This window comes from Hyaena hyaena, unplaced genomic scaffold (genome assembly GCF_003009895.1).
Source record: "Hyaena hyaena isolate Hyena2069 unplaced genomic scaffold, ASM300989v1 scaffold_202, whole genome shotgun sequence".
Classification (NCBI taxonomy): Eukaryota; Metazoa; Chordata; class Mammalia; order Carnivora; family Hyaenidae; genus Hyaena; species Hyaena hyaena.
The window spans coordinates 1,414,936-1,437,990 of NW_024080832.1; the positions used below are offsets into that span (position 1 = coordinate 1,414,936).

Genomic DNA, 23,055 nt, shown 5'->3' on the forward strand with positions numbered 1-23,055 from the left:
CACCAGGGTCCTTACACAATTTGCCCTTGGGACACAGGCCTGCTCTCCATCCAGGAGCGGAACAAAACATTTCTCTCTTAGACCTCTCCTCTTCTTCCTCCTCTTCCTCCCCCCTCCCTCCTAGGCCCTCAGGCCCTGCTCAGAGCAGCCGTACACCAGCTGACAGCTGGGCGTGCCAGCCCCTGCCAGCCCTTCCCCAGGGTCAGGTGATCTCCCTTCCCCAGGCCCGCGGGGCAGACCTGAGTCTAGGCAGACGTCTCCACCAGCGCTAGGGTGGACAGTGAGTTCTCTGTGCTGGGACTCTGGGAAGGGCCTTTCTTTGCCAGGGGCCTGCAGTCGGCAGGCACTGAAAGAAGAGACAACTTTCCACTGGACCTTCCCTTCCACCCACTCCCTTCCCTGCTGGCCCTCCAGGAAGGAGGCCCTGGTGAGTGCCGCCTCGGGGGATAGGACAGGGAGGGCCTGGTTGGTGGTGCCTGAGGGTCCATCCAGGACAGGGCGACCCCCTACCTCCTGACAAGGGTCCACCCTGTGGAGGTGCCAGTCCGTCTGTGCGTGTCTGTACATCTGTGTGTACCTGTGTATATGGGGGAGGGGGGAGGAGGGGATGCCAGGTCAGTTCAGTAGCATAGAAACTCTGTCGTTCGCTCTTCTCCCATCTCTATCCCCTTCTCCTAGAGTAATTCCAGCCCTTCCTAGGGTGTCCGGGTGTCCTACGGTGTCTCTAACCTTGGCCTCCGCATGAAGGCAGGGAGGGCTCTGGTGCGCTGGGACTGCAGAGGAAGCCCTGTGGCAGGTACAGGGGTTGGAGCCAATGATTCCCGCTGTTTAACCCTTAACAGAGGCAGCGGTCACAGGAGAAGTTGGCAAAACCCCCTGGGCTCCCAGAACGGCGTGTCCTGTCCCAGCAGCCCCACCCTTCCGCAGGGTGGGGGCGGAGCGCGAGGCTGGGATGATGTCAGCGCCTGTGCGCAGCAGCCCGTGGCCTGGGTACGGGGTGGCCCGTGGAGTGCTGGTAGACCACGGGCACCGCCAGGGGCCCCTCCCCTGGGCTCTTCCTGGCCCTGCAGTAAACCTGAGACATGAGCCTGTCTGCGCCTGTCACAGTCCCCAGGATCTCCGGGGACCTAAACACATCCATGCTAGGTTCCTTCTCCAGAGATTCGGATCCTGTGGGCAGGACCCAGGCTTCCCCAGCTTTTTAAAGCTACCAATTTATGTTCAAACCTTTTTTTACTATGAAAAACTTTAAGCCTACAGGAAAGAGTAGAGGGAATGATATCCTGAATGCTTGCATATCCTACACCAGGATTTACATATTTGACATATTTACATGTTTGGCCTTTGCCATATTTGCTTTATCAACTACTCGAAGGCGAAAGTATTTGAAGTAGTTTATGGACATCACCGCAATCCCCTCAAAGCACTTCAGTAGGTTCTTACACAACCGCAAAACCATTATCCCATTAATAAAATTAACAACTCCCGAAGAACGTCCACATCTAGCCCATATTCAAATTTCAGTGACCCCCTAGATGTTTCTTATTGCTTTGTTTACACCAGGATCCAATCAAGGTATATGGGTCACTATGTCTTCTAAGTCCTTTTCAATCTAAAACCGTCTCTACCAACCACCTCCCACCACTGCCACCCCCTCTGCCCCCGCCCCCAACCCACCTTGCTGACTTGAAGAGCCAGTTGTCCCACAGGAGGGAGAGAATATGGCTGGGTCAGAGAACACTCAGTGCAGAAAGGGAAACGGAGGCCCAGAGAGAAAGGGACAGGGAATCTGAGGCAGAACCAGATCTCCTGGTCCCCTCCTGTGCCGTGCTCCCCCTGAGCTCCCTCAGATCTCCTTATCAGGGATCTGAGAAATCCTCTGCAAAGGGCCTGTGGCCCCTGGGACGCTCCTGGCTGTCTGTCCCGGTGCATCCTGGGGGCGGCAGGCCAGGCCAAGCCATACCGTGGCTCCCCCGCTCTCTCCTGCTCAGAGCAGGGCACCTGAATAAATCCTGGCCGTATGGTTGCTACCTTGTTCACTAGCAGCCGCAGGGAACGGCAATCAACTTTATGAGTGTTGGGTTGTTTAGGGAAGCGAGATGAGAGGCCAGGAGGGGCTCCAGGAATGGGGGATGTGGGGGCTCACTGAGCGCCCGTTACTCTTCCTCACTGAGCAGGGCTGGCGCACCTGCAGCTGCAGGGGGGAGTGGGGTCCAGCCGCCCGGGGAGGGACTGGTTGAGTGGGGACGCCTAGGACCATGTTCCCCTTAACTCAAAGATGCCCTCCAGCTCTGGCGCCGTTCCCCTTGTTTGGCAAGCCCTGTGCCCAGCTTTGGGGCCCCTCACCCTGTGAATGGAGCCAGGCACGCCACTCCTCAGAACACGCCTCACCAAGGGCGGGAAGCTCCCCCCTAGCCAGGCACCCCTCAGAAAAAGTGGGGCGTGGTGGGAGGAGGAGGGGATGTGGAGGGGCATCAACCTTGGTGCTCACTTCTGAGTTCGTGAGAAACCGCCCTTGGGCGGCCCTTAAGCCGCAGTTCTGGGCTCTGTGAGGCCAGGCCTGGCAAACCCAGGTCCCCCCTACGGGGCCAGGGCTGCAGGCTGTGGAGTGAGGGCCCCAGCGACTCCTCTGGGCAGTTCCGGCACGGCTGCTGCTGCCCTCTGCTGGGGAGAGGCTCGCTCATGTGCTCCCTGAGCAGACAGGCTCACCAGAGCTGGCCAGCCCCACTCTGTGGTCTGAAGAGCCTCGACCACACACTCACACGCACACACTCACACATTCAGCTACGCGATCACACGCCTGTCCCACCCATGATTGCATTTTGACCCAAAAAGGCCATGTCTTCTTGCAGCCCTAAAGTTGTCATTCTAACCACTGACGGAATCTATCTCTGGCTCAAAGGCCTCTTACGTAAGGCAGGTGGCTGCCGATCTAGTACTTAGAGAAAGGTGGGGAGAGGCAGCAAAGGGGGTCAGAGCTTGGGAAGTGTGCAGGTCTGCGTGGTTAGCAGTATCCAAGATCCTGGATGCAGCTTCAAGGGGGCAAGGTCCTGGGGGTGCACGGGGATGCTGTGGAGCCATGACTAGCCAGGAGCAAGGTGGCCGAGGACCCGTGGTGCTGTCATGAGGTCAAGATGTCTTAGGAGTTGGGGAGGGGGAAGCCTCCCAGCCTCTGCCTCTCCCGAGTGGGCCTTCCAGGGGCACTTGGATTCTTGAGTCATCTTCGCCCCATGCGTCTCCTGCTCTGACAGCAAGCCCAGAACATTGCTGATTGCTGCCACTAAGGACATTTGTCAGGGGCTGAAGGGCTTCTAACCTAATAATCACTGTATTAAAATCGCATTTGGTCCTCAACCTGGAGGAACATTGGGAGATTTTAAATGTTAAGAGAAAAGGAAAGAGAGAAAAAAATCTTCTCTCCAAGGATGAAATGAGCCCCGAAATAAGTCTGTTGTGACTGAGGAATATGCAGCATTGCTCTGTGGTTCAGGGTCTTAAGCCTTCCCTGGGGAACGGAGGCTCTGCAAAGCCACATATTTCAGCCACAGCCAGGAAGGTGATGTGTGAAGGCCCCCAGTGTTCGGTATTGATCCCATCGGGTGGGGGACCGCGCAGACTGAGGGCATACACCATCCTACAGCCCTTGAGTCATTTTTAGAATGGATTTTAAGACACGATTTTTTCTCCCCCCAGAAAATAATCTTGTGCTTTCCCAGCCTGGACAGCCCCGGATGATCCACAACCCTTTGCCACATGAGAAACTCCAAAATCCTCCTGCCCATTACGACCTAAGCAGTTTTAAATGGTTTTCGGGTCCTCTCATCTCTAATAGATTAAAAAAATGCTCCCTTGGGCATTCGCAGAGACATTGAGTGGTACTTGTACCAAACCTCTGGCTCCGAGAGACCTGTGAAATGTACAGCAGGACTTCCGAGGTGAGAGGGCACGCCATAAACCATGCTGCTTTTGAGTCCGCAGCCTGACGCATCTCATACTGCTGTCTGCTGGTTCATAATCATCTCCTACCCTGAACGCTCCCCCACCAGACTTATTGGGATGCGGTCCAGGAGGCTTCCACACCTCACGGTCTCAAGCCACCCCCTCCTCCCTGGCCCAGGCAGGAGCCAGATGGGCACCTCCAGTCCATGTGGCCAGGCCCTCTCTCTGGCTGCTAGGCCAGCGAGCAGAGCAGTTTGGAGTGCATTCAGTGGGCCAGGCTTCCCACCACTCAGAGCCCTTCCTCTGGTCTCCCGGCTGGTCCTGCACTTCCTGATTGCTCCCTGCGCATCCCATCCCTGGGACGGGCCCTCCTCAACTTCCCCCAGGCCCACCTGGCATCTCTCCCAGTCTCAGACCCCATCCTGGACCCATGACACCACCCCCGCCTCAGCTGACAGCGGTCTCTCTCCTAACCTTTTCAACTAGGGCTCCATTTCAACACAATTTGTTCCCTACAAGTCCCCCTGCGATACTCATTATACTTTTAGTATCCGTTGATTGAGAAAATGGATGATGATAAAAACTACTTGGAACTCAATAATGCCTTTAAATGAATTTGTATTTTGGTAATCACCACAGTGCTTATATACATTTGAGAAGTTATCGTGCTCCAAGGGTATTACTGTTCTGGCCTGAAGATGATGCTTGATGGTGATGTGGCTTCGGGAAGGTCTAGACTGGCCCACAGATGGGAGCCCTTCACCCTCAGCACTGCGGACCCACACTGCTGAGCACCCCGTCGCACCCTGTCTGCCAGCCCTGCACTGCCTAGCCAGGTGCAAGCTCCTGGAAGGCCCCCATTTCTGGCCACTAAGGCTGTGTGAGGCTGCGTGGAGAGAGCCTCAGGCAGGCCCCTGGCCCTCAGCCCTTTAGGACAGACAGGCCCCCTATGGCCGAATCCCAGCTAGAGTAGCTCTGGACTGTGGGGCAGCTCTTCAAGGTCTCAGACCCTCAGTGTCTCCACCTGAAAATGAGTCTCTTCAGAAACAGAGATGGGGATGGTAAAGCCAGAGATTCACAAGAGTAGCTAGTATCATATAGGATATATTTGGGCAGTGAAGTATCTGAGGGCCTGATTCAGGTGAGGTTGTTTTCCACTTCTGCGTTCCCTGCCAAGGACTTGGCTGTGAGTTGGGTGTATTAGTCAGGACGCACTAGGCTGTGTCGTATAACAAACCATGCCCAAATCTCAGGGGCCTTCTACAGCAGAGACATATTTCTCTATCAGGCTGCGTATCCGACATGCATAGTCACTCAGACAGTGACCGTGCTTCTGAGATGACCAGCGCCAGGGAGAAAGGACGCGCGGAACTGCTTACGCTCCCACCGGAAGTGACGTTTGTCACTCCCATCCCTGTTATGTTGGTGGAGGCAAATCATGCGGCTGTACTTACCTTCAGAGGGCAGGGGAAGTGCAATCATCCCACATTCCCACAGGAAACACCAGACTCTTTGCGAACAGGCCAATGACCACAGTCTGCCAGCTTGCTTCCAGATTTAAGGAGCTGACAGGCTTTCATGAGATACAGTTCAGGACCAATTTAGTCCAAGTTTGAACTGGTACAAGTTTGATTCGAGGTTTCGCCTGCTGTCTTCCTCCCTAAAATGGCAGTGGCAAGCTTGAAAAGAGGCCTATCTCCTGTAATTTTTAATTAACTCGCGTTTCGTATGTGGGTAGAGATTATATACGCACAGACTCTCCGGAAATAAAAGGTACCAACTGGTAGCAACGAGCCACGAGGCACCCATTCACCTCAGTGTGATGGAGGCCTCTGTCACCGTGGCTGGCATCACTTGTATTGTCATCTGTCTCCACTCTGGAAGCCAAATACAACAGCAGACCCTGCTGTCCATGACCCTCCCTTCAGCCCAGGGAATGTCCCCCAGCCCTGCAGCAAGCTGGCTGTCACTTGGGTCCCTTGGGGCTACACTGACACAAGCATTTAACAACCAGCTGGGTGGGAGCACCCATCAGAGAATTAGCCCTTGAGCCTCCTGGAGTGAGCCCAGAGTTATTTCATTCGGGACATAACCCAGTGACAGGGTAGAAGGACACAGGGACCTGGGGGCATGTGTCTACCACTTTTGAGGGAGGGGCTTCAAGCTGAGCTCTGCTGGCTGGGGCCATCTGACCCTCTGCCCTCCCTCCATCTCTCCTCCTCCCTCCCCAAGAAATACTAGGCCAGGATGCTAGGTGCGGGGGCAGCTGTGGGGGGAGATGTGGGCTGGATAGAGCGACACTTGCCTCCCTTTGACGCACTAGAGAGAACCCTGTGTACTCAGCAAGTGTGTCAGAGGGGTGTAAGGTCCTGTCTCAGGCGGCGCCTCACCTGCCTTCCTGGCACCCAAGCTGAGTCAGCCCCGAGAGCAACCCACGCAGTGACAAGCCTCGAGTGGTGCAGACGCTTGGGAAGAGGCCTCCACAAAGGAATGCTGTGCATTTTGTCATATGAGCATTGTGACCAGGCTATGGCAGTGGGCGGGAATCCAAGGCTCAGACAAACATTAGGGGTTTGTCCTAGGGGCCTCAGCAAGCTAGTGGGACTGCGTGGTATAGGTGTGGGCTCCGGACTCCTTCCCCAGTGCCCTGAGGAAACAGCAGGACCCAGAGGCACCGATCAAAGGCCAAGGCCCCTGCCAATGACAGACGTGCCTGCATGTGGCAAAAGGAAGGTCTGGGTCAAGAAAGATCTGTCAACTTCAATTACCTATTTGGGGCTTTTGAGGGCGGATGGGGAAGAACGGAGGTCTTTCCTCGCTCATTCCCACAGTGCAGGAGGCTGCATGCAAAGACAGGGCCATCCCAAGTTTCCCTGGGAATGGAAGGTCAGTCAGCATCAGTGTCAAGGGGAAGCCACAGAGTCCCTCCCTGAGCAGCAGCAAAGCCCACCTGCCCAGCTCAGGCAGGTGCGGATGCCACTGCCCTCCATCCTCCCTCTGCCCCTTCCCACCAACCTGTGTCAGAACCCCAGATCATACTGTGCTATGTTAGCACCTCATCTGTGCCCTAAGAAGACCCTTGAGAGGAAGGCTCTCCATTTCCCCAGCTGTTGAGTCTAGATTTTTTTTTTAACTTTTTAAAAAAGTAATCTCTATGCCTTACATGGGGCTCAAACTCATGACCCCAAGATCAAGAGTCACGTGCTTTACCAACTGAGCTAGCCAGGTGCCCCAAGCCTAGGTTTTTTAAAAAGTACAGGCTGACTGACTAGCCATCGAACTCCCCACCGCTACAACCCACCCTAAGTTTGCACTGTTGCGCCATGGACTGCCTGGGAGACCAGTCTTCCTGGCTCGCTCTGAGCTCTCTGAGAAAGTTCAGCCGGGGCCCTTGAGAACATCTGGGAATGCCAGTGCCTCTTGGGTCTTGCTGACATCCCTAGCCAGAAGTGCCAAGTAGGTCTATGCCATGCCACAGCTCTCGGTAGACCTACCCGGGCCCCTCATGATGCAGAGGTACGGAGCCCACCCACCACCAAGGCAAGCACCTACTTCGTCAGGTTGGAGGGGGAAGGCTAGGGGTAGTTGGGAAAGGAGAGACCACGCCTGGGGGACAAGGAAACCTGGGTCCCGTCCCAGCACAGCCAGTGACTTGCAGGGGACTTTGGCCAAGTCCCAGCCTCCTTGGGGCTCAGTTTCCTGACTATCAAAGCGGGTCCGCAGCAGCCCTCAGCACCTCCTGCAGCATGGCGGGTAAGTGCGCCATGGGGCTAAGGTGCTCCCTCCTTCCTGGTGGCGTGTACACAGGCAGGTTACTTAACCTTTCTGTGCCCCATTCTCCCCATTTGTGGAACAGGCCAATACCATTACCTCATCGGGGAGTCGTGAAGCCGAACTGGGTTGATCTATATATCAGTGACCTGACACACAGGAAACACTCTGGGCTTATCCCCATTTATTGTCATTTCCTCCCCATGCCACCACAAGGGGACACTGCTGTCCTTAGAGCTCCTTAGGGGAAGAAGGGCGGTGGGCCGCCCCGCACAGCAGCCTGCGGGCTCGCTGGGACACCACCTGGACCTGTCACTTGCTCAGCAAGGCCAGGCCCGCTTGGTTGGTCCTGGGCCCCTTTGGTTTTTCTCTTCTTTCTTCCCTCTTGCCTTTGCCAAATTTGCAAGCAGGATTGGGCTTGCCAAGCAATTGTGCTATCTTGTCATATACGAACTGATCCCCGAGCCAATTTCTGATCTGCCTCTGCATCTAGATGCCTCCTACCAACTTCCCAGCTCGTGGGACAGGCTCCAAATGGGGCTCTCTGTGCAGTCCTAGAGCAGCCGGGATGAAGGCTTGGGCTGCTGTGTCAGCAGAGCCCCTTGCCACAGCCCCCACCCCCACAGCACACACACCCGACACCTGGCCCGTAACCCTAACCTCCCCAGTCACGCTCCAGCCACGCAGGCAGCTCTCCGAAGCTTCACCCCCCGCATCTGGCAAAGCAAATGCACATACCAGGCAAAACACCCCGCCCTTCCTAAAGGGGCACCCTGTGGCCCGAAAGACAGTGGCCGATGTGAAAGAGGACTTTGTGGGGGGTCAGGACGTATAAATGAGTTGGGCTGAGGCTTTCAAGGCCACCTGGTGCCAGAGGTCAAGGTGGGTGGCAGGAGGCTCTCTGAGCTGGGGACCTGAGCAAATTGATAAGTACTCTGTGCATGCAGCCAGCTGGCCGTGCCCATGGTCTGGACTGGAGGTCATTTAGAGTGTTAATCATGTCCAGTCCTGCCCAGCTTGGTGGCATCCGTGGCCAGGAGTCCAGCAGAGGCGAGAGTATTAATAACTCGCGGTGACGGGCACCCCTGCGGGAACGTCCTCTCACAGGACAGGACGTATGCGGCCACAAGAGCCTCCCCTCAAAGTGTCTCCTTGGCACTCTCCTGAGCCAAAGTCAGGATGTCTTTCGGGGCTGCATTTCCAGCCCAATTTCCGGCAAGCCCCCCCCCCCCGCCCCGCCCCTGGAAGGAAAAGGGAGCAGCAGGGAACAAGGTCCAGAGACCAGCGGCCCCCGCTATTCTCCTGAGTCGCTCCTGGCCCGGGCAGGGCGCCTCACGCCTCGTTTCCCTCACGTGCAAAGTGGCAGTGAGAAAGCCTGCCTTCCTCACGACCCGGAGCTGCTGGGAAAATATGACCGCCGCGGCAATAACGCTAGAAATAATAATGATAAATCATATTTAGTAGGTAGTTAGCTCTGGGCCTTCAGCTAACCTTTTCATGGGCTTTATCTCAATTTTGTCCTAAGTCCATGAGGCAGGGATCCTTACTATTTCTTTCTACAGATGGGGAAAGTGGGGCCCAGAGAGGTGTGGTAACTTCTCAAGGCCACACAGCAATTATGTTGTGGAGCCATGAGGCAGATGGAGGTGCATCTGTACCCCTTAAGCCCATCTGCTCGAGAGGCCGAGTGCCCCAATAGCAGGGACTCTGCTCTCTTCTTGGGCCTGGAACCAATGTTCCCAAAGGCAGGCAGGAAACGTGACAGGAGTTAAGACAATCTCGGCATTCTGGAAGCCTACTGTTGTGTGTATTGTTTGATTTTCTTTTTAATTGTCTTAGTATTTAAATTCAAAAGGCACAGAGCCGTCTTTAGAGAAGTCTACCTCTCCTCCTGGCTCCCTGGAGGCAACGCTGTTACCAGTTTCTTGTAACAGATTATTCCAGAAGTGACTGATGCCTCTTTACCATCTTGTTCAACTACCAGCGGGGTCGTGGCTGGGAACTGTCGGCCCTTCTCTTCCCCCCAGCAGCCTGTCCCCTCACATCATTTCTACCTTCCCCCTCTGCTCTCAGGGGCCCCCTCCCAGGCTCACAGAGGGACAGCTGTGCCCTGACGGTGACGAAGGCCAAAAAGGAGCAAACTGAGGACCACGGACAGCTGGCCGCCTGTCCGGGAGCTGCCACCCCTGGCCCAGGCCTTCCTCCTGTGGACACATGGTTGTGCAGGACAGCACGGACGCCGGGGATGCCAGAGCAGGCGTGCAGCTGGAGCCCTTCCTGCACCAGGTCGGAGGGCACCTGAGTGTGATGAAGTATGATGAGCACACTGTGTGCAAGCCCCTCATCTCCCGGGAGCAGAGGTTTTACGAGTCCCTGCCCCTGGCCATGAAGCGGTTCACTCCGCAGTACAAAGGTGAGTGTCCGGACGTGGCTCTGTGCCTGCCGTGCTGGGCCAGGCCTATCTGCGTGAGCCCACGGGTTCCTCGCGCCGGGCCGTGTGGGCAGGAGTTGCCGTGGGGACACGCCCCTCCCCCACAGCCCGCTTGACCTTCACTGTCCCCGTTTCTCTGAACTCTTCAGGCCTCCAGGCCTGGAGTCTAGTGCCGTTTGGCATCCCTAGAAATTAGCGCCAGCCACCAGACTTCGAGGAATTGAGAATGGAATCAAATGATACCCCAGCCCCACCCTGCTCTGCTAGGGTATCCGGTCTGTGCTTCAGGAGTGCCACGGCTGGGTCCTGTGACCAGGGCTGGGAAAGACAGGACAGGCTGAGGCCTCCTTTACCTTTGGGGACCCCGGCGGGTGGGAGGAGCCTCAGGCCTGGGTCAGGCCATGAAGGAGCTGGGACCTGACGTGTTTAGGAAACCAGAATTCCTGCCCTCGTCTCGTGGCAAAGCCAGGGCTGTGGGCTGCCTCTGAGGTTCAGCTGGGGAAACAGGGCACTGAGCAGTGTGTGTTCTGGATCCGAGCACAAAGTAGGTTCTGGGGAGGGAAGGTGGGGTGGGGAGGGCTGCTGTTTGGGGGCCTCCAGGCAGGGGCACTCTGGGCGGCCGGCCGGCATCCATGGAACAGGGTTTTAGTCCACACCCAGCCTTCAATACATGCGGTTCACAGGGCTCTGCCAGCCTCCAGTCTCTCAGTGGAACGAGTGCCCAAAAAAATCTATTTTAAAGGTGTTTAAATGTTGGGACTACGAGCTTCCGCCCTCACTGTCCAAGTATCTGTAGTAAGAGTGATGAAAATCTCCAAATAAGCCCGTCAAAAACTCACTTGCATTTCAATGGTCAGGGTAACCGGGAAGGATGGGGAGTGTCTAAACCGGTGCTTCTCAGAGTGTGATCTGGGACTAACCAGCTCTACCAGAATTGCTGGTGTGTGGGTTACAATGCAGATTCCCAGGCTGCATTCCAGACCCGGGGACCAGAACCCCTGGGGTCAGGGCCCAGGAATGTGTATTTAGCGTGTTCCAGATTGAGACTCACTGATAGGGGGCCAAGGCCTTGAGCCCTAGGCAGGGCTTCAGCCCCAGTTAGCCAAGACCTTCCGGGAGTCTGAGACAAAACCCGTGAGCATCATACGCTGAGAGACAAGGGCGGACGGCTGGTGTACGGCCTGTGTGGGCCTCCCCTGCGGCCTCTGGGGCCGCAGGCCGGTGTTTCCCATCAGCTGTGGGTCACTGCCCATCTTGTCAGAGCACCCACCGGAATGAATGGCTCTCCTTTTGCAACTGAACTCAACCTAGCAACGCAGTGGCAGGATTTTGCATGGGGTGGCCTCCTGCCCGCAGCATTTCACGCTTGTTGGACAGGGCTCTGAAGCTGAGACAGACGGCCAGGCAGCCACAGGCAAAGCAGGAAAGTGAAAGAGGCTGGTTGGTCTCCAGGACCCCATCCTGATGCCCTCCCTGGGTCCATCTACACGTGCCCATTCCTCTGGGCGGGGGGGAAACAGAACCACTCTTGGGCTCTGGTCTACTGTCCAGACCCTGCTCTACCCTGCCTCCCAGGCCGGGGTGGGCCCATCCCCAGTACTGCCTGCCTTAGATTCACTTCAGCCAAGACATCATAGCTACATGTATCAACGGCCAGAGAACATGTTTCTGTCTCTGCCTTAGAGTTTCACTCCGGAGATGGTGTTTCCATGCAGGTCGGGAGGGGACTGGGTTGGGAAACACGTGACACCCTCCGGCGAGACCACACAGCCCTCCTGAAGGCGGGCTCCCAGACTAGGGTGACGCCCAAACACGAGGTGTCACTGATGCAGAAACAGGGATTCACTCAATAGCCAGAACACATGGGCGATGTACCATGGGCCAGGCACCACCATCTAGGGAGATGCTAGAGAAAGGCCCAGAACCAGGACCCTCACACTCTCCGATGCCTGGAACACGTTGCTGAGGTTGGGTTTTAGATGGGAAACAGTCCGGGCCCTGAGGCCAGGCAGGCTTCTTGTTTCCCTGGAGAAGAAAAGTGGTGTCAGCTAACCCTTGGTATTTACTCAGTAGTCTCCACATATTAGCTCAATCCTCACAACAAGCTTCTGAGGGAGGTACTACTATTATCCTCACTTCACAGGTGAGGAAACTGAGGCACAGAGAGGTGACATGTCTTGCCTCAGGCCACACAGCCAGTGAGAGGCAGAGCCAGGATTCAAAACTCTGAGGTCTGGCTCCCAAGTGTGCGCTCTCGGCCACCAGGGCCTGCTTCCACAGCACCGTCACCCAAGAGATGAGTTTCTCACGTGCCAGTCCTCGGGGGGGTCATCAGCCCAACAAAAGAGGGGGGTATGACTTGCCCAGAGTCACTCAGCTAGTGACCTTAGGTCAGGGGGGCTCGAATGCCCACAAGGCTGCCAACGGGGGGGCGGGGGGTCTCCCTTTTTCTCCCCCATGGGAACAGCCCCAGAGAGAGGGGTTGTTTCTCTGGAGGCTGCTGCATGCCACGAAGCATGTCCTCTCCCTTCTCACTGCCCTGCACTGTGGTGGCATCAGGGAGTGCTAGGCAGGGACGTCACTCCCAAGGGCAGCGTCCCCATGCCAGGAGCTTGCCTGGGCCTTTTGCTGAGCTTCCAGGTCATGACAACATCTTGGGGCCGCCTCCCCTGCCTCCCAGTGTGCCTGTCAGGTTTGAGTGAGCAAGGACATACTCCTGGGTCCAGCTGGTTGACGGATGAGCCAGATTCATATTACAGACGCCGGCAACTAAATGCTCTCACGAGCTTAAAAATAAATACATGACAGAATATTCACGGAGGCTGGGGAAGCTGCTTGGCCGAACCGAAAACTGCTGAGATGCTCCGGGCATGGCAGTCAGGCCGTAAGCATGCTCGTCTGCCCAGCTGGCAGGGCTGAAGTTGAGGTGCTTGGGGAGGGCTGGTGAGCGGGCAGACAGGGCTCCCCTGGCTGGGTAGAGGCGGCCGAGTGCCGGGAGCCCAAGCCCCCCAAGGCCTAGTGTCCATGGACACATGAGGCAAGCTGCAAAGCCGGGCCCTACATCATTCTTGACTACAAACCCATCCGGGCCCCGAGGAGTCTGGGTTCCATTGACACACAGCTTCGGTAAAGAACCGGCACCTCGAGCCCGCCAGGTGGCTACCTGCTGTGGGTCTCAGGCTTCAGAGGGAAGGTCTGGGCTGCGCTACAGAGGGGTGGAGGGAAGACAGATAGACGGAGACACAGAGCCAGTGGCTCTGTGCAGGAAGACGGAGCAAGGAGGCAGGGACACGGAGCCTGGCTGTGTAGCTCTGACAATATGAGGAATAGAAATGAATGTCGGGTTTTATTGGTTTTGGGTTATTTGTACCTCTGCTCGCCTCCATTTATTTAGATGCTCAGATCTGATGAGACCAGACAAGGGCTGGAGCCTACAGAAGCGGGTGAAGGTCACATTTCTTGTCCTTCCAGGGAAGCCCCCCGGGGTTGGGGCTCCCCGAAATGGCAGTGTCTCACAGGCTTGGGGCCACAGTCCCGCAGGTGGGAGGGGCTGGATGGTGAGCTGAACTTTACCAGCCCCAAAGGGGCCCTGCCCTTGGCTGGCCCACCTTCCTGGGCCCCCACCCCCCCAGGCAGCCAGGAGGCCCCAAGCGCCCCAGGGACAAGCACTGAGGCCAGTTGCTCTCCTTTCCCCACTGGGGAGGGGTGGCGCCGACCCTGGTGCTGGTTTCCAGGTCAGTCCTCCACCACCCCCTCCAACAAGCACGGAGACCCTCCCGCCTGAGGAAACAGGAAGGGAAATGTACACACCGTGTCCTTAGGCTTCTCGGCACCCCCAGGTACTGATGACGCTCACATAGTGGTGGCCTCTTGGCTTCTCTGTTTGTTCCCACGGAACAGAATGGCCAAAACAAACGTGGTAGGGACACGGCAGGAGGTTCCTCGTCCACACACAAGTAAACACAACATGATGACACCGGAGCCTCCCTATAAAGTCCTCGGCTCTGGTACCGCTTGTTCCCTCTTCCGCATCCGCGCCTGCTGTGGCCTCGGACTCCTCGAGGACTGTGTGACCTTGGGCAGGTTATTCAATCTATTGGAGTCTCAGTGACCCCAGGCAAGCGCCTTACCGGCTTGCTAGCGCTCAGTGGTAACAAAGGACAAGCACCCGACACGGGCACACGGCAGCGGTCGTTGCCGCGGCAGTTCTCGCCCTGCCCCGTGCCAGCCCCTCGTTCTTACGAGCTGAACTCCTCTGGTGGGTTCTGACTAGAGACGCGTGCCAGCGCTCGGGTAAACTGCAAAATGCCAGGTGCGGGTGTGGTGTTACTGGTAGTATCATTACTAATTCACGGCACTCGGGGGCCTGAGATGAGCTGAGGAAAAGCAGAATTATTTTAAAAGAACTGGAAAGAACTGCATGTCACTCTCAGGCTGCAAAATTAGGGCACCGGGAATCTGAGATGACAGGACCAGCCCGGAGAGACCGCTGAGCTAGGCACAGATGGCCCTGAAGAGCGACTTGCTGAATTATAGAGCAGCCCTGAAAACGCGCGTCTGCACTGACCAGCCTGGGCAGGGACGCAAGCCGAGGAATCAGCTGCCCTGAGTGCTGGTTCAGCAGAAATTACCACTTGCGTGGAGAAAGTGACCAAGTGGCCGGGGGAGGAAATGAGTCCCCGAGAGGACATGATCACATGCAGCCCACCTTCTCTCAGTCAGAGTCCCAGAAGAAAATGAGTGGTGTGTTTAAAGGGGGTTGAATGAAGAGACTTTTTAGAGGGACTGCTTGTACAAGCGCACACAGGATTAAGGGAGCAACTAGGGTGACAGGGCCCCCAGGGACCAGCACCACTGCGAGGCTCTACCCACCCATGGACCTGGAGGGCCAAAGTCAGGGAACGGTGTCACTGACCCAGCGAGAGGAAGGCCATAGAGGGACAAGACCACACTGCAGCAGGGAGGGCGCCACTGGGATAAGTACCCCGATCTTTCTCCCGCCCCGCCCCCATCTCCTGCCGATGTCTTCCACTGGCCAAACCCATGTGAAACCGGAGGGGCGAGGGCGAGGAAACCATTGGGGCGCCCCACAGGGTCAGCCTCTCAGGCACAAGGCAGGCTGCAGACAGGTGGAGGGAAGCTCGGTGGGAGGAGCAGCAAACCGAATACTCATGGCATCAGTACAGGAAGAACAGGGAACGAAGTACTCCAGAGATCCGGTCCTCACAAAATCATTCATGTGGCCACCTCCCGCCACCATGGAGGGGAGCGTTCCACCTCTGCCAGAACTCTGGCGAGGCTGGGCACCCACCGATACTAAGCCCCCCAGAGGAAGACACGGACTGTGCCGCCAGAGCAAGAAATCCAAAGGGGGTGACCACAGGGCCGTTGACATCCATGCCAGAGCTAACTACCCGACCTGGCTGACGTCTACATTTGTTCACTGGGTGTCTTCACACCCTTCACTCTCACAAGCAGCGGCCGAGCAGGCTCTTGTGCCTTGATTACAAAGACCGATGGTCAGGAGGCGCCGTAGCCGGAGTAACCCCACTAGTCGTCTGTTTTCTATCAAAGAGCCGTGTTCTGTCAATAATATTTGTGTGCTGCGTGTCTAACTGAAGGAAATGGTGAGCGTCAGGGTCAAAGGCAGAGACAGGGCGGGGGCAGGGTACAAATGAAGGCCACAGAGAAGCCAAAGCCCCAGAGGGCGGTCTGAGGTGGGCATCCTGGCAGGAGCTAGTCAGACATAGATAAAATCAAAGCAAGGGAGAGTAAGGATGATGAAGGAGATGGAGGAGACAAAGGGGAGGCATGGCATGGGCCCCAACTTCCCTCAAAGCCACGCTGGGGGAGGGTGCCCTCTTTGCAGAGAACGGGCTTTGATGACCCCAGGTTGGGCCCCGCTGGAATAGCTATGTGGTGACTGGGAAGGCGCCACTGTGCACAGAGGAACCAGAAGGTGAGAACAGAATGTACAGGGCTGGCGGTGCAAGCATGAAAGGGCAGAAAGACGCAATGAAGCAGAGGCTGAGCCCACATCAGCCCAAGGCTATTTTTTTGCAGGCTCCACGGCCCTGGGCTCATTCTGGAACAGTCCCCATAGCTCCTCCTGGAGAGGAGAGTTAGGAAAGCCGAGAGGTTGATCAGTGCCATTAAAAACTACAATTCAAAAGGATGTCACCCCTTGCAGCGCGTGTACCAGGTAAATTCCATCTGGTTTTCCCCTCCCCTCCCCCCGCCCCCCTGTGCTCTGCAGGCACCATCACGGTGCATCTCCGAAAAGACAGCCGAGGCCATCTCAGCCTGGTAGCCAACCCACTGAAGGAGAACCGGGGGCCCTTCAAGGTGTCCACGGAGTCGGCGGCGGTGGCATTATGGCAGACCCTCCAGCAGACCGCCGGTGGCAGCGGTGGCGCCCACACCCTCGCCCAGTGGCGGCACACTCAGCTGGCACACTCACTCAAGGAGAGGTGAGGGCCGCTTGGCAGGATGACGGAAGCTGCCTGGGGGTCAGCACCCCTCCCACCTGGGCCAAGCCTAGCAGCTCTCCATCAGGGCCAAGACATTCAGATGAAGCCTCCATCTAGAAACACCAATGGGACCAAAGAAAGGAGAGTATTTTCCTTCGTGCAATTTTAGAGGGAGGACTCCAATGCCCTTCCCTCAGAAGCTGCCACACATGCAGTCCTGCCAAGAACAGGCATTCAGTACACATTTGGTTAATTAAATACCTGTGTCACGGAGACCATGAAATGTCTCTGGGGGGAAGGGGGGGTGCAAATGCAAAAACCCAGTATAGTTGATACAAAGGAAAAGTGGCTAACAGCAGTCAGAAATCACTTTTGCTTAGCGGCCAGGAAGGGATGAGGAGAGAGATCAACACAGCCCCCTCCCACGCCCCCCACCCCCTGCAGGGTGGGACCTCAGAGATGCAGGCAGCTCAGGGCACCCGAGGTCCTGGAGAGGTCTCCAAAACTTCTAATAATGTTAGCTGACCTTTCTCAGATGCAAAGGACTCCTGGGGACTTATAAAACATTTATGGGAAACAAAAGGGAGCTAATACAATGAAAATACCTCCCTTCCCCAAGGACCACAGTGGATGTAATTAAGCCTCTTGGCGCAGCATCAGGAAGTGGGTATGCATTATCTCCATTTCACAGATGGGGAAGCCAAGATGCACAGGACAGGAGAGAGGGTGGACCAAGCATCCGTGATTCTCACCCCTGTTGGCATTTTAGGCCTCGAGGAAATAACAGCACAGCACACGAACAGCCTAAACCCCAAGCCTTCTAACTCCAGGCAGGGTCAGCGCCCCCATGCTATGTTGCCTCGATAGCGTGAGAGTAACCCAGATCACTTACAAGTGACCTGAAGCCACCACAGCCCTCAGAGGAGGTGACACACTCTAGTGAGTTATTCTGGGGCTCAGAGAGACCCCCGGCCAGGGCTGTTGATCTGGTGCCCAGGGCCTGGATGTGCCAGGAGGGGCTCTCCGAGGCCCTGCAGGCTTCCTGGAGAGTGGCCAGGGACAATGCACATCAGCATCCTGCCCAGGAGAGCCCAGTCGCAGGGACAGGTACCTTTCCCACGGCACCTGTGGCCACGGCTGCCCTGACTATCATGTGCTTCCCTCACCCACAGCCCGCCCACGTCACTCCTGAGGTCGGAGTTCCACCTCAACACCCAAGTGTCCTCGCTGGTGGAAGATGCCAATGGGAACCAGGCCGAGAGGAGGAGCTTTAACCCATGGGGTCTGCAGTGCCACCAGGCCCACCTGACCCGTCTGTGCACTGAGTACCCGGAGAACCAGCGGCACCGTATCCTTGCCTGCACTCCCTGCCCACTCGTGGCGGGGCGGGGGGGGAGATTGAAGGGAGAGTGACAGAGACAGAGCCATGCAGAGGTGGGAGGGGGCCAGGGGAGGGGTGGGTGGCAAGATAGAGACTGATGTGAGGGAGACTTTGAGGCACAAGCCCTCAAGCCTAGGACCTAGAAGAAATCTCAGGTCTGCAAAAAAAAAATCAGATTGGATAGGGAAGTCAGACTGGGAACTGGTCAGGCCACGCTGCTGGCTGCTGGCTGTGTCTCTGCCACTCAGGCAGTAAGGATGGGCTGGGCGGGGAGTCAGGAATGATGACAGTCACGTCAGGTGGGGGCAACACATCCCAGCCCCGCTTCTATCCCTGCAAATTCTCCCTGCAGATGTCTTCCTGTGGAGCTGATGGCGTGAGGGGGCGGGGCTCCCTACCCTTGTCCCCTTCCTCCTCCCCCCTACCCCTAAGCGGACTCTTAGAGGAGGCCCGCCCCCCTCATCCACAGGCTACCATGTTCTCGGTGAGCACATTTAGGCTTGCAGTGCCCCTTTGTCAGCGCTGGGCTCCTTCCTGCAAACGGGTGACTGGTTTCACAGTGTTTACTAAGACACATCTGCAGCCCTAATCCCTAAGAAGCTTTTGCAGGATAATTACTCCGCTGAAATTAATATTCTTGCAACTCATCTCCAAAGCTAACATCAACCCACTTCTCCCAAAAGGTATTGGCCCATTCAGTGACTCGAGGTTTTAGCCTTATGATTTTCTGCCATAAAATGTAAATTGGGCATGGCCTGCCAGGGATTTCACGCCTGCATTTAAATTTCAACCTCAGAGCAAAAAGGAAAAGGAAAAGCAGCTCGCATGCTCATAAACTCCCCCTAAGTAAATGGACTTATTAAAGCAGCCTGCAAAGCTAATACCTTGAATTCTTAAGAGGGACGCTGGACTTGGCCGGAAAGAGAGATGGGAGAGAGGGAATGGCACTCAGGGTAGGGGCCTTCTCGTCCTCGGAGCCTTCCTGATCTTGGCGTGACCAGGGTTTTTGTTGCTGGAAAACGTCGTGTCAAAGTACAAGTACCCTTGTATCCTCGACCTGAAGATGGGGACCCGGCAGCACGGGGATGACGCGTCTGAGGAGAAGAAAGCCCGTCACATGAGGAAGTGTGCGCAGAGCACCTCAGCCTGCTTGGGCGTCCGCATCTGCGGCATGCAGGTAGGTAGCAGAGGGCCCTCTGGAGAGTGGAGCGTCTTGGCACGTCCACTGCGGGGCAAGGGTGTCCCCCAACCAGACACCACTGGCCACAAAGCCCTTCACTTTGGGGGAGCGACACAGGAGGCAGCTGAGCACAGCCCTTCCACCCCGGGAAATGCATATCCCGGTCTATGACATGCTGGGATTCTTTTAAAGAGCCCCATTCAGGACAGCGGTGTCAAAAACCCACCATGTGTTAAACTCGGTCTCAGGGTCTCTCGCAGGTGAAATGTCCCAGCGGCCACGTGGGTCCCGCCCACGTTGAGAGCAGACCTTTGACCACAGTGTGTGAGCAGGGGCTGGGGAAAGGGCTGAAAAGGAGCTTCTCCGCTCACTCTGCTTCTTGATAAAGTCAAATCTCCTTCTCAGGGGCTGTTAAGGAACTCTGCTCTTTGCATTCTTATTAGCCATTCCTTCTTCCTACTCCACCTTCTCTGCTTTTCGCTGCCTGTTCTGGTTAGTGAAGTGGGAAGGTGGTAACCTGGTCAGCGGAGGCAAGGGAACGGCGACTCCACCCATTTTTGCAGCTCTGATGTGGCCTGTGGCAGAGGGGCTGCAGAATGGGAAGAAAGAGACTTTCCCCACGCGTTCTTTCTTCCAGTCTATCCCCTCAAAGCAAAACCAGACACCGATGTGACGGTACACGTTGAAGCTTTCCTTAATTGAAACTGCCACCCCTTGAAGCTGGAAGTTGAGTCTATAAATTTGTTGCACAGATGTCCCCTGGAAGGCTTGGAACGCAGTCCTCAGGAGAATGCAGTGTGATGATTTGGGGTGTAAATGGAATCTCTCCCTGGCCCTCAAATCTTCTGAAATTGATCTGATTTATTTAGACAGAGACGCCTGTCATGTATTTATGACGGCTAATTTAGCAGCCAATCCCCAGCCCTCCAAAGCAAGTCTATCATATTTTTCTGATTTTTTTTCTACACTGTTTTTCCGTAAACATATCCACATAATCTGAAGGCAGGAAAGACCTGAGAAACTGTCTTGGCCAGGTACGGGCTGCCCTTCCCAGGTGAGCCAGGTAGAGGTATGCCAAGTCATGGCCACACCAGCCCCTGTACAGCCCCTGCCATCTGAATGAAATGGGAGCAGTTGCCACTGTCCCCCCATCAGCATCTCCTCCATCTGCTCCCTTCCTGTGGCCAAGACATGACAGGGGAGGGGAGAGCCACTGGTGCCAAGGAGGAGCCACCAGCCCCATAGAGCTGCTGCTGTGACCCCTCCCCCCCCAATCTAGGCTCTCCTCAGCTGCACTGGCTGCGTGAAAACTCCATCCATACCTGATCTAGCCCATCTTTTTATCTTTTCCTCTTCAGTCACCCTGCTCTACCCCAAGAGTCATGACTGTTTCTCTAGAATCTGCAGAGAAAGGACTTTAGAAACTTCATTGGGGAAAATGGAATCTAGTTGGCTTTCCAAGGCCATTGGCTGTGATTTCAGATTCCTACTAAAGCTTTCTAGCTTGGGTTTGCTAATATTTGAATTGAAGAGGGCCAGAAGCCAGGGTTTAAATCATGATTTGGAGGATGACATTGGAAATTCGCAAGAAAGGCAATCCAAGCTTTTCCTCACGGGTGGAGGCTCACCTCTGTGGGGTGAAGGATCTTTACACCTTGGCTTCCTATTAAAGGCTTGCACAGAAAGCATTTTAAAATGTGAAAGTTCCACTGGTGCTTGATGACAGATCATCCTTCCATTCATCTCAGCCACTCTTGCCCTGCATCTCCCGGAAATCTGTTTATATATCACGTTAGCTTGTAACACTGCAACCATAGCAGGGGCAATATTTTTTTTAAGTTGGCAATTCTTCACATTTTCTTTCTCTTTTTATTGGAAGGTTTATCAAATTGATAAGAAGCACTTTCTCTGCAAAGACAAGTACTATGGAAGAAAACTCTCCGTTGAGGGGTTCAGACAAGCCCTCCATCAGTTCCTGCATGACGGAACCCGCCTCCGGACAGAGCTCCTGGAGCCCATCCAGCGCCAGCTCCGGGCCCTCCTCTCAGTCATTCGGAACCAGAGCTCATACCGGTTCTACTCCAGCTCTCTCCTCATCATCTACGATGGGCAGGAGCTGCCAGAAAGGACCTCAGGGGGCCTGCATCCTCCGGAGGCTCCGCAGCCGGCCCACGGCAGCTCTTCCGAAAGTCTCTCCAAAGTTGACGTTCGGATGATCGACTTTGCTCATACAACGTACAAAGGCTCCTGGAATGAGCACACCACCTACGATGGACCAGATCCAGGCTACATTTTTGGCCTAGAAAACCTCATCCAGATCCTGCAGGATATTCAAGAGGGAGAATGAGGCTTGTTGGGCCTATCCGGATGCTTCTGGAGTGCTGATATCAAAAGGGACCCATTGGTAGCTAGGGTACCCTAGACACTGTTAGATGTCTTTGTAATAATGACATCCACGTTCGAAAGCCACACGTGGCATATTGATGGCTGCTAAAGAAACCAGTTCTGGAGCTAATTCCACATCCTCTGGTATCTTATGCTAATTCTGGTCGTCGGAGGCCGGACAGGCAGTGTGAAATGGCACCATTGTGGAGTACATTGGAAGGCGTGAGTGAGAAGCCAGCATTAGAGTGAGATTCTGGAGAATTCGCATTTAAAAATGCTTTTTGTTGTCCTGCTGAATCCTTGGCAAGCTGTGAGGCAAAAGAAAAAAAGAAAAAGAAAAAGAAGAAACTCTACTTGAAGAAGACTTGACGAGTGAGTTCGTGAGCGGATGGTTTGTCTGCTCGCATGGGCTGCCCACTCCAAGGGCAGATACAACATTACAGTGAATGACTGTCTCTCACCTTCTTAAGAGGCATTCTCGGCAAGGCAAGAAGAAGTGGGACAGAGCTGCCCGTCTCACCACCTTCCTACCCAGGGTCTGGATGGACAAGGTCGATCCAGACACAGCCCGGGCAAATCAAGACCTCAGTTCTCCATTGTTGCCTATGGAGATAAGGGTCTCTTTCTAGACTTCCGGGTATCTATTGGAAGTGATGACTCTGCCAGATTCTGGCCACAAAAGGGCTCTAACCATGAAATGCAGTTTTCAGGTGGGGGTGGACTGCACAAAAGGATGACCCAGTGATATTAAATTACACCCCCTGCTTTCTATTTATTTATTTTGGGGGTGGGGTGGGGAGTCAGAAGAGAGAAGCCTGGAGGGCCAAGGAATCCAAGCGCAATGTTTACAAGACTGGTGGACAAGTGTAAATACGGAACAAAGAGCAAACGGTTCTAATTAATTCCTTCTTCTGCAGTGTGGAAACCCTATTACAATGCCCTTGAGTCGAGCACTAAGATACGTTACCCAATTAGGGAAATAAATTTGTTAATAAAATTGCTGAGGTCACCAGTGATTATTTGGTGTGTCTTATTACCCTTTCTGTTTGTTTATTCTGATCATCACGATGCACGGCAGTTCCAATTTATGGCCGACTGGAGTATACAGCAAGAACAGTTCACCGATCTCCTGCAATCCTTTGGGGATCCCTGGATAGGAAATGGTGGCTAATATACTATTTCCATGTAACTACAAGGCAGGTACCAGACCTGGGAAGTAAGCGGTCCTTTTATCTGACCTTTGGACAATGCAAAGTTAAATAATTGCTGTATTCTCCTGGCTAATTACCATCACCTTCCCAAAATCCACACTTAGGGAAGGAAAGAGTGGCCGGATAAAAACAACAACAACAAAAAACTGTTTAATTCTAGGATACATTATATGGATTTCAAAGCAACTTAACTTCCCTAATTAGGTTTGGCTGAGGGAACAATGTGCTCACTTACACACTCTGCACCCATGGTGGGAGAATTGAGTCAAAGGCTGTTGGGTGGCAAA

The 23,055-nt window shown here is 55.1% G+C and overlaps 1 protein-coding gene across 2 annotated transcripts; it reads left to right on the forward strand.

Annotated features, from left to right (window-relative positions):
• The first annotated feature begins 269 nt into the window (after positions 1-269).
• IP6K3 (inositol hexakisphosphate kinase 3) lies at positions 270-22,576 on the forward strand. 2 transcript variants are annotated; one of them, XM_039241811.1, is made up of 6 exons: positions 270-427; positions 9,784-10,123; positions 16,398-16,611; positions 17,784-17,959; positions 18,994-19,169; positions 21,052-22,576. In XM_039241811.1, exons 2-6 carry the CDS (start codon positions 9,925-9,927, stop codon positions 21,517-21,519), a joined length of 1,233 nt encoding a protein of 410 aa, XP_039097742.1. In that variant the 5' UTR covers positions 270-427; positions 9,784-9,924; the 3' UTR covers positions 21,520-22,576. The 2 variants fall into 2 exon arrangements, with proteins under 2 accessions (XP_039097742.1, XP_039097743.1); XM_039241812.1 differs by lacking the exon at positions 270-427 and having other exon boundaries at positions 10,040-10,123; positions 16,205-16,611.
• Positions 22,577-23,055: the final 479 nt, after the last annotated feature.

Excerpts from the sequence above, each read along its gene's own strand:
- IP6K3 (XM_039241811.1), top strand. The coding sequence starts at position 9,925 with ATGGTTGTGCAGGACAGCACGGACGCCGGGGATGCCAGAGCAGGCGTG. Across the intron at positions 16,612-17,783 it reads GCACACTCACTCAAGGAGAG|CCCGCCCACGTCACTCCTGA; the intron begins GTGAGGGCCGCT and ends CCTCACCCACAG. Across the intron at positions 19,170-21,051 it reads TCCGCATCTGCGGCATGCAG|GTTTATCAAATTGATAAGAA; the intron begins GTAGGTAGCAGA and ends TTTTATTGGAAG.